The 11,688-nt window shown below is 34.5% G+C and overlaps 1 protein-coding gene across 1 annotated transcript; it reads left to right on the top strand.

The window, feature by feature from the left end:
- The first annotated feature begins 2,855 nt into the window (after positions 1-2,855).
- On the top strand, positions 2,856-6,613 carry LOC105452426 (DNA repair protein complementing XP-C cells). Its single transcript, XM_011693499.1, has 6 exons — positions 2,856-3,033; positions 3,097-4,799; positions 4,906-5,111; positions 5,246-5,510; positions 5,624-5,792; positions 6,003-6,613. Exons 2-6 carry the CDS (start codon positions 3,111-3,113, stop codon positions 6,356-6,358), a joined length of 2,685 nt encoding a protein of 894 aa, XP_011691801.1. The 5' UTR covers positions 2,856-3,033; positions 3,097-3,110; the 3' UTR covers positions 6,359-6,613.
- Positions 6,614-11,688: the final 5,075 nt, after the last annotated feature.

Raw genomic sequence — 11,688 nt, 5'->3', positions numbered from 1 at the left:
ATAAAGAATATATATACATGTATGAAGTAAGAGAGAATCATATAGTATACGCGTGTACCTCATTATGAGGTATACTCCATAATGAAGCTACTAGAATATGAAAAACACAGTAAAAAAAACTTTCAAACGGTTTGAAATTTGCAGCATAAAATATAAGACCCAGGGTGTTTTAAACCTGTGCATGTCCCGCGCGGTGGAAAATAAATTTTCTCCACATTCCCGCGTAATTTTTCATTTATAATTTCATTAAAGTCACATTATGTTATTTTCAGCCTTCTTCGAGAGAACATAACGACAATATAAGCACGAAATGCGAGCCCGTATATTAAATACTTTCAACAATATATCGGTACTCACAAACGGATCTTCATAAATTCATGAATATGCATGCGACTGTTGTTTACAGTAGCTTTATACAATGGCTCTGTTCTTTGTTAAAGGTTTGGTTTCGATAACTTCATGCACATACCTTTATCAGAAATCCTGCACACTGATATTAAGATACGCGGTGCTCCAAACACCCATCGCTCCCTTTTGATAGTCCCACGGATAGACCAAATCTGAAAACAATATCCTTCGCTTTAATATAAAAACATCAATAATGTTAATAAATAATATGCTGCGGAAATTAAAATATCCTTCTCTTTTACAATTATATAAGCTTTTCCCGTTTACTTTATTTACTTTGTGTTCCGTTTACCTCTACATACGCTTATATACGATTCGTACTGATAACTAAAAGACTGCGAAAAAGCATGCCTGCAACTTCAAATCCTGATTTACAACAGAATTTTCAGCTACGAGAAATGGAGAGTGGAGCATTCTAAATCACGTATACCACTTATATTCGCAGTTTATCGGATTCCACATTGGTACATTGGATTTGAAATGTGACCGAACAAGGCAAATGTCGGCACTAGCTTTACACACAAATGCACTTAGGTATTGTACAACGGCCATCGAATCGCCAATTATCCATTACGTCGAGCCATATTCAGGGAGTGCAGGTGCACGAGATACTGACAAACTCGACGTATCCCGATAAATTGCCGGAGGCGATGCACGCGCTCGGAGAAAGCCGCTAACGCCGCAAAAGGGATGAGCACATATGTTTCCTCATTATTTATGAATGTTAGTACGCTACTATCGAAATAATTCATCATTCATAATCAAGCGTGTGAGACGCTGCTCTACGCAGCTCACCTGCCGCAGTGGAAAATCCATCGCCGCACTACATACCATATACATGTCAATTCGATTACGAGCATTAGAGAACAAAATGGGAAAAAAATGGGATAATCTCGGCACTCCCGATAATGTCGATAATTGATGCAAAATCATTTATGACGATAAATTAAACCAATAAAGTTCAAAATTAAGCGCCATAAAAGAAATCAAAATCTACAAGAAATAAAATTTAAATGATTACGTGATTGTATATAAATAATTACTCATTAGTTAACTCAATATATTTGAATATTAGAGACTCAATTCAAAGAATCTATTAATACTGAACTATATTTTGCTTTCGCATGAAATATCGAACGTTCAACATTTGTATTCCAGGCAAATTCATGATTCCGGGAATCATTCGAATGGACAACGAGTTTAAATGCATACGACAACTTTCGATGCAATAAAAAGCCTGTGTTGCAAAATTCATGCATTACCGCGTGCACTTAATTTCTGCCATTTAGTGCACGCTTTTTCCCGTCACGCTATATACCTTCCGCATTTTTTTTCACCAAAAGGAGATCTTTGTTACAATAATATTTTATAGAATCCAGCTTTTGTCATGCAGGGATATAAATTTCACTGTCGTACATAAAGCGCAGAATAAATGAACGCTGGATAAACCGGCTTTGTTGTCAATGTTACGCACTATCCATCATATCCATGGAAAGTCGGTTTATTAGCATTATTATAAAGGGGTTCAAGTCAAATGAATGCATCGAATATATTATAGAAAACTGATTGAAGATTTTTTTTTATTACTATCGCATTCACTAAATCATAAAAGTCATCAGACTTTTATGATTTAGTGAATGCGATAGTAATAAAAAAAATCTTGGTAAAAGAGATAATACTTTTTTTCATAAAGCTTTTAAAAAATCAACAATTTAAAAAATTCTTTAATTTAAGAACTGGTGCAAAGAATATTTAAAATTATTTAATTATAAGAAATATTTAAAAAATACTTAAAGAATATTATAAAAATATATTGCAAAATACTAATTTTAAAAATACGATTTAAAATATCAAAAATATTGAAACTAAAAAATATTAATTAATTAATTATAAATACTAAAGCTAAAATATTTATTTAAAATAATCACAAGATTGTCTTATAAATATTAGGTACGTATAATTACTTGATTTCGTATTTTATTTTTAACAAAAATTTCTGAACAATTCACTAAAATCGAATAAGTAACAGTTAGATAATTAATATATAAGTTTAAGTTACATAATACAATTTAAAATTTTTAAACATTTACAAAAATAATTTAATTCTTTAACTACTTCAGTAAATCTAATTTAATTTAATTATTTGTATTTGTATAAAATAAATTTTATGTATATAAATAATTTGTAATTATATATACAATATATGTATATATAGGTATACATATATATATATATACATATATACATATATAATTAACATAAATCTCCTATTTTATTAAAGATCCTATTTTCTTATCTTATTAAATTGTCAGAACAATTTCATCACGAGCTACAAATTAAAATAAAATAACTTCATATTTGCACACTATAATTACTATTATCGGTAAACCAGCAGGCTTATATATCATTCGAAGATAATAAGAATAGCGCTTTCCTATTTCATAACAATGTGTCCTCGCGTCCTTTGTCACACACGTGCAGTGCGTCCTCGCTGTTTTCACATTGTTGTGTACAAATTCATCTATATAATATAAATTGTCACGACTTCGTGTCAGGCAGTCAATCTTTGCTAAATTGCGTTATAAGGAAAATCAATTTGACAGGCAGAGACAAGACTTGCGGCAGGTAAAGCACAGTAACGTAGTACAATAACAAGTAGTAGGAGACTAAAGATATCGTATTTTGCAGGATAACGCTAAAATATGAGTGATTCCGACGATGACAGTTCCGACAGCAGCAACGATTTCGCCGGTATCACGCCGAAGGACGAGCTGACAGCGAGTTTCTTCTCGATAAAACCGGCGACGAAGCCTAACCTCGTGGACTCGCGGAACAGCAGCGAGGACGAGAGCAGCGACGACGAAAATTTCGCGAGCGTGCCCGAGAACAATGGCATCGAGCTGTTCTCCGAGGTGGTCAAGAATCTGGAAGCCTCGCAGAGGAGGGCTTCTGTCAACGACGAGGAGCCCGAGCAGCACTCCTCCAGGAGCGACGGCGCACGGGTCGTAAAAGAAGTCAAAGCGGAAAAGAAGGAGAATATATCGGACGAGATAAACGCCGTCTTGCTCCAAGGGGAAAGCGGAACGCATGCGTTTCGCGAGGATAACGGAGACACGAGCAGCGACGAGAGGGAAGAGGAGGATGTTAAACGTCCCGAGGATTATACCATACCTAAGGAAGGGGTCAAGATAACTTTGCCAGGCACGAACGTGGTTTTCAAAAAGAAGCCGGGCAGCAAGAAGGAGTCGGATCTGGCTGCGCTTCTGCGAAGGAAATTAAAAGCTAATCAGATTATTATAGAAAAAGCAGCTAGACTTTGTTGGTTGGCCTATGGATTTCACTTAAATCGTCAAGCGAACGATCCTGAGATAATGGCAACAGCGGTGTCGCTCGTCTCGACAAAAAATTATCCAAAGGATAACTTCAATTTGGAATATCTGGCAAAATTCACGAAATGGTTTAAAAATGTATTTACAATAGAGTCTAGCGATAATCAAGTCATTGTAGATAAGGAGACATTGTTAAAAAGGCTCGCGGAGAAGAAAATTTACAATTACAGAGAATTGGTAATATTGTACGTGGCAATACTGAGAGGTATTGGCTTACATTGTCGATTAGTAGTGTCTCTCAATCCACCGCTTGTAAAAGCTTCTAATGAATTACTGCCTAAAACAACGAAAAAAGATGATAAAATTAAAGACGAAACAAAGGAAACAAAAACGAAAAGAGCGTCTTCTAAGAAAGATAAGAAGAATGTTGAGGATAAGAAGAAGGACTCAAAGAAAGATCTCAAAGATAACAGTGTAGTGCAGAATGACGAAAGTGCACGAAGAAACGCTAATACGGAAGCGAAGAAAAGGGCGGCAGAGATTCTTCGTTCAAAGTACTCGTACAGTAAGAAAAACAAAGACAAGTTAAATAGCAATACACCTGCGCAAGATAATGCTTCTACGTCCAAAAATATAGAAGCAGCTTCCACAAGCTCAAAAAAAACAGAGCCTGGTCCATCTCCAAGGCGTTTACGATCTAGTAGGCTACATAATACTGTATCTACTTCAACCAAACAACAGAAGAGTACCAAGCTCTCAGAAGATAATCAATCCAAGACAAGAAATTCCAAGAGACAATCGCGAAGTAGTAGTTCGAGTTCCGAGGACGACGACGAACCGCCTAGCAAATCAAAAAAGAAATGCAGTAATACAAATAAAACAACTGTTAAATCTAAGGGAAAGAATAAGAAAAAGGCTCAAACGTCGACAGATGACGAAGAAACGGATAACAAATTGAAAAAGAGACAAGATGTATGGGCCGAGGTATATGTGGAATCTAAAGCAAGCTGGATAAGCATAAATGTTATGGATGGAAATGTGGATTGTGTGACTGAAATATATGTAAGTAACTTGAGAAAATAACAGATTTCTACAATTATACACTTACTAAAAATTCTTATCTAATTGTTATGAATAAAAAATTTTTATGAAATTTATTATGTTTCAGAAAAAAACAACCAAGCCAGTATTATATGTAATAGCTTATAATTCCGAAAGATTAATAAAGGATGTCACAAGACGTTACTGTCCGCAGTGGCTTTCCGTTACACGTAAGCAGCGTATTGATGAGAAATGGTGGATTGAGACTTTAACTTATTGGCAGGAAAGAGAGACGGCTATGTCTAAACAGGAAGATGAATTACTATTGCAAAAGTAATATCCCTTTTTTATTCATTTTTTTAATCACATACATTTTTTATTCTATCTTACTTATTTTGGCACAACTCCGATGCGAACGATATCAAAAGAGAACTGAAATATAACAAAGCATTACTGTTTTTTTACAGGGAATTGGAGCAACCATTGCCTAAAACCGTCGGCGAGTGCAAAGGGCATCCATTATACGTTCTCGTCAGGCATTTGCTCAAATACGAAGCTTTGTATCCACCGGATTGTGTACCATTAGGACATTTAAAAACGGGCGAAGCTATTTATTCGCGCTATTGCGTGCACACGCTGTGTTCACGGGAGACCTGGCTAAAGAAAGCTCGGGTAGTTAAGCCGAAGCAGGAGCCTTACAAGATAGTTAAAGCGCTTCCAAAATATGACAAGGTAAAATTGATAAAAATAATATAGCTAGAATTCCAGAACTAATTGGAAAATGTGTTTAACCTCTTTTTATGAAAATTGTTGAACGAAAAAATTAAAAAAAAAAATGTTTATAGCTTTCAGGTATGAGAATTAAGGACTCTGCATTGGAACTGTTCGGAGAATGGCAGACTACCGACTACATTCCCCCAGAGGCTAAGGATGGTATTGTACCCCGTAATGAATATGGAAATGTGGATTTATTTAAGAAATGTATGCTCCCGAAAGGCACGGTGCACATAATCCGTAAGTATAATATGTATTTCACGTTAACAATGGAATATCTTTTTTACATATTACTTTACATCGAATCAAATAAGTGGCAAAAGTAATGATAGAAAATTAGGAAAATGCTTAAGAAAGAATTTCTATTTTATTATGGAAAATCAAAGGAGTGAATGTTGTGGTATTGCAATGCACATCTCCAATGCATATTCAATGTGTGAATCCTTACAGTTCCAGGATTGAATCGCATCGCGCGGAAATTGAACATAGATTGTGCGACTGCTGTAGTGGGTTTCAATTTCGGTTGCATGGGCGCTGTGCCAGCCATTGAGGGCTACGTCGTGTGCGCCGAATACGAAGACACATTACGAGAAGCTTGGGAAACGGAACAAATTGAAGCAGCCAAACGAGCTGCCGAGAAAGCGAGGAAAAAGGTCTATACCAATTGGAGAAAGCTTATCAAAGGTTTACTCATAAGGGAGAAACTGTTGAAAAAATACGAATTCAAGGATGAATCGAAGACGGACCAGTCGAACAAACGTCCAAAATCACAAAAGGGTGCCGTGAAAAAGTCTAGAGCACAATAAAATATGTATATAATATGTTATTCTTTATATACACATTAATTTGGAAATACATATTATGTTGAATTAAGCATTATTTGAATTGAATGCCATAAAAACTTTTGAAGAATTGACACTCATTGTTAAAATAGATTTTTCATATAATGTTCGATATGTAATGTATAAAGCTCCATATTTGATATTATTTTGATATTTATTCATTCGTATGATTTGTACCGCTGTGAACATTTTTGCATAAATTAAATTATTTTTATAGCATATAGTACAATGATGTGTTTCAAACTCCCTCTATTATAATGTTGTATATAAATATGTACCACATCGTATTTACATTAAATTTTGTAATATCATATTTGTGCAAAAGGAAAATGTTTAATTTCTATTGCATTTATTGTTAATGTTACTGATATTATTTTAACATAATTATTATTTATATCAATTAACTGATACAACTCACTGAATATAATTTACATAACCTTACTAAAATATTTATATTTATGATATATATTTTACTCATTTATTTCCAATCTCGTATATTGTCTTTTATAAATTAGATACTACATAATGCATTATATATCAATAATTAGCCAGATTACTCAAATTTTTCGTAGGACTGAAAGACAATCGAATTTCACGTTTCCACAATTAAATGCATCTTTTGTTCGATCTTACTTAAATAACATTATTCGAATGTCTTTTTGGATCTGTGAATTTTCCGCGAAAGAAAATTAATAATCTACCTACCCATGCAGCTCTGCAATCTCGCTTCCGCGACTATTATTTTCTCATCGTATAGCCATGAATAGTTGACTTTCATTTCGATTACTTTGCTTTTCATTAAGCGCGCGCACAACGCGACTTCTTGACAATATCATACGCAGTAATAAAATTTACATGCGAAAAACGTACCTAGAATTTCCGAATTTTCTGACCGAAAGCAAGGGAGGAGAGGTTATAAATTATTGCAAACAACATGCATGGTTACGATTTGCGCGATAAAACCGCATGCATGATCGAACCGCCGGCGGCGCCGACTCGTTTTGCTTGCGTTACAGTATGTACACCGATCGGGCTCCCATATTTGAATAAATTCTTTAGTACCCTCGTCCCAAAACTCCCAAATACGTCAAGAAATTACTCGCCTCCTCCCTCCCTCCCCCCTGCTCCGCCCAACGCTATACGGATATATGTAGCTATACTTTCTTCTACGCCACGCCAATCTTTCCCGCATATCGAATCATATTTTTCTTTAGTATTTTACTGGATTTTTACGCGGAAAACCAAAATCGAGATACGTATCGTGTCCTACATACTACTTATAGCCTGATAGCGTTGGAGCTAGCCGCGAATACTAATTTCAACTCTGTTCTTTTATCCGATGTCTATTCGGCAATATTATATCATACGCTTTGAGATTAGTGACTTATTGGCTTTGATGCGGAAAGATTACCTCGATTTCCAAATATCCGCGCGGCTGTGCGGCCGATAATTCGCAGCTCATTTTTACGCGACGCGGCTACGATCCGCGGAGTCCCGCGACGCGGAAACGCGCCGGCCGAGTTCGGCGGACGCGCCCGACAAACGACGAATCTAAGCGAACTGCGCGCTCCGTTTGCGAATGACATGATCGGCTACCGCGCCACATTCAACTTTTGAAAACGACAGTCTCTCGTGAAACAAACGCTAAAAATGAAGCATTTTCATGTAAACGCCTCATTTATTCCTATACTTTTCGTCTTCAATTTTCTGTTGAATTATCATCTCACGCTTTCAATGGGCGAAAATTTACGATAATCTAATATAGCTTGTTTCGTTTAACAACAACGCTTAAAAACGACATCAGATCTGAATATTTAAAATGATAGCTTGATGTCATATGCGTTAAAAAAGAGAGACTTTTATATAAATTTTGCTACCGTTTTGAAATGATGAAATTTGTAATTGATATTTGAAAAAAAAAACGTATAGGTACATCTTATTCTTCTGAAGATGAAATTATTAATAAATTAAAAAATGATTAAGTAAAATGATAAGCAGATAAAGATAAGTGTTATTTATAATTGTTATTTATAACTGTTACAATGTATAACTAGCATTTTCTTTTAAGAAACAAGTTAAAGAAATTTATTTTATCTATATACATTGCAAACTAATTAAACGAAGAATTTACTGTTTAATAATATTTAAAGTTGATTATTTTAAAATTACTATTTAACGTGTTGCGTAATTAGGTAATTGATTCTCAAAGGATCGATTATACTGGTTCAATTTCGAGGAAACGCATTTTATTTGTGTATACGTAATAAGACTGCGAGGTAAAGGATAACTTCCATGGAAGTGTGCCAAAGACAGTGTTCTCGAGTAATTGGAGTATTTTTGCTCGGTAGGTATGCACTAGGTGGAGCTTCTATTAGCCCGAATCACGAAAGCCTGGAAACTGGTTCAGCCTAGATTCGGGTTTCTTCCTCGTAATAAGACCGTTTTTTTTTTTACGGCGAAAGTGCGGTAATACCTGGGTCGAAAGTGTTGTTTCAGTCTCGATATTTGCATTTCCATATTGTAATAATCAAGAATATCAAAAGTCAACAACAGTTCCTTGCACTCGTTTGAAGTCAGTAAAAGTTTGAAACAGGATAAAGGGATCAATTATAAGGTAAAAAGTTTCCTTGACGTTGGTTAAATTTATGCTTCAACGTTCATAAAATATAAAATTTTTCTTCTATCTCGGCTTCGAATAAAATTATAAATTATAAACAACTATATAAAATTTATACACATAAATTACATTTAATACAATATTTTTAACTTCTAAGAAATATTTTGAGAATTACGTTAAAACATTTTACAATTTATTTAAGAAAGTTTTATCTGTACGGGATACGTAAATTCTTAATATAATAATTTATTAAATAAAATAATATTACCTTTTCTCCCCCCCACTCTCTCTCTCTCTCTCTCTCTCTCTCTCTCTCTCTCTCTCTCTCTCTCTCTCGTATACGTAATTAAAATGAATAATCAAATTTGGTATGTGTTCTATTAATACATAAAGAGCTTGATTACAGATTTAAAAAAAATTTGAGAAGAAACTTATAATAAATTTTCATAGTACGGTAAACGAATGATACGGTAAATACGATTGCAATGGCAAATTCAACATCTTTTTGTCTGATTGAAACATCTCGAACAGTATAAAGTACGAAAACTTTTATGTCAAATTTATAGATAGGAAATAAATTAATACAAAATTTTTCTCTGAGATATTATATCAGTTTGATAAAATATTTACGTCTCTAAATTAATTTTATTCTGCTTTTAAAAACAAGCTCTAGCTGTATGCGATTTATATTTTCCCTTGAAATTTTCCCCAAAGAAAATAACAGAATTCATGCGAAAATCCTAAAATTCATGAAGAATCTGTTGAAGTTAAGATTAGAATTTTCAGAAAATCCTATCGATTTGATCACAATTAAAGTCATAATTATGTAGAGTTTCTAATGCTGTTTTACTCTCTGTAAGATTTTAAGTAACAATTGCACTTCGAACCTCACGAACTTCAGAAACATTACACAATATGAGAAAAAGCCATACGTTCTCTTTCGTATGATGAAAGTTTTCCATTTTCCGAGACGCACGTCAACGATCGATCATCCACGCGAGATATATGATCTTCGCCTCGCCTGGCGTAACCCATGCAGAGTTGATCGATCATTAAGCTCGCCTCTCGTTCGTTCCGGTGCACTCGCACGTGTGCATGCATTGCACGGCTCCTGGTACTACGCCACACGGTTTTACCTGTCCAATTTCATATTCGCACCGGCGTCAGGTATAGATACCGGCACACATATGCAGACAGCTGCATCAACACCTCGACGCGGTGCATTCTCGTGTATAAGGCACACGCGGGGTGCACGTCTATTTCAGAACGAACGCGAACTTGAACTTATACTCGTTCGGGCGCGGACTCGCGAAGGATGATCAGGAAATTGGCAATTAGGGACGAGCAAGAAATTCGATTCGTTTCGACCACGGGAACGGCGGGGAAATCAATTTTAAGGATTTCTTCCTTGTTATCCCCTGTGCATTATGATTTGGCCGACCGAATCGTTTAATTGAATCTTATCCGATCGAGCGAAAGGTCGGAGATGATAATCTGGCCGAAATCTTTTATCTTTTAATATATTTCATATTATATAAGAAATTCTAGAAGATTGTGCGTGATTTGATATTCCTAGAATGATTTTAATTAAAAAATGTTACGTGAATGCTGTATAAATTTAGCTTGAGTTTTTAAAACTTATCAAAATTCAAAATTATTATTGTGTAATTTTATACATAAATCAACAGTTTATTGTTGACTACATTTGTACGTCTCTAAAACAATAAGGTGCTATTCTTAATATTATTCCCTTATGTTACAAATGTTTCAGATTTTGTAAAATTCTTAAACAATTCTAATTAAATTTTGATAGATACTTTATCTGATTATCCTATAACAAAAACAATTTATCATATTTTCTTAATATTTCTATTTAACGTCTCTATTTCAAAACGATGTACAAGAGAATCTAATTACAACTCATAACGGAAACTTTAACGCGGAGAAGGATTAAATACGCGCATTATGCGTTAGTCGTATATGGAGCGGAAGAATCGTATAAGGAAATACGCACACAATTCTGGTCAGTTATACAAATACTTCTTCTCCTCCATGGTGAAGGTAACTGTTGCTTAAATGATCGAACGGCTTTCTTCTGCGCGTAATGAAAAATTACAAGAAGTTCGAAATATTTTACTAATTGAATCTTGCTAATAAACAAGAAACACGAATACCAAAGCTCTACCGCTGTCGTGAGTCTTATTAAACTTTCCATAATATTTTTCTTATTAACTTTTAATATTTTTGTGCTTTTTAATGTAACATAAATTACATTTTAATTAATTCATCCCAAAATGTTGCAATTTATTTTATAGATATTTACTACAATAAAAGCTTTTTTGTCAAGTTAACGAACAATAAGATGTAACAATTGTAAACTATAAATATCATTTTGTTTTACAACAATGTAATTATAACGGAATGATTATTTATGGAATAGCGCTATAATGATCAAGTAATCATACTTTTTCCATCCTAGTCCGGAAAAAATGCAAGTGCTTTAATTTTCTTTTTCACATCGCGATTTGATTAAAATCATTTCTGAGGGCAACTTCATTTCCGATTGTCTAAAGCCGGCACGAGAATAGCACGAAACGCATGCAAAGATGCGCAGCTCGCGATAGATCTATAAGATAAGACGATTCGTACTCCGCACATCTGTGCCGAGTACAATAGC

The sequence above is a fragment of the Wasmannia auropunctata genome, unplaced genomic scaffold (genome assembly GCF_000956235.1).
Source record: "Wasmannia auropunctata unplaced genomic scaffold, wasmannia.A_1.0 LD336032.1, whole genome shotgun sequence".
In the NCBI taxonomy this organism is placed as follows: Eukaryota; Metazoa; Arthropoda; class Insecta; order Hymenoptera; family Formicidae; genus Wasmannia; species Wasmannia auropunctata.
The sequence above is the reverse complement of the archived record's forward strand: the minus strand, read 5'-3'. Positions and strand labels throughout refer to the sequence as shown.

Bases quoted from the DNA above. Each gene is read 5' to 3' on its own strand.
- LOC105452426 (XM_011693499.1), top strand. From the start codon at position 3,111: ATGAGTGATTCCGACGATGACAGTTCCGACAGCAGCAACGATTTCGCC. The intron at 4,800-4,905 runs GTAAGTAACTTG...ATTATGTTTCAG, and splicing joins ATTGTGTGACTGAAATATAT to AAAAAAACAACCAAGCCAGT. The intron at 5,112-5,245 runs GTAATATCCCTT...GTTTTTTTACAG, and splicing joins GATGAATTACTATTGCAAAA to GGAATTGGAGCAACCATTGC.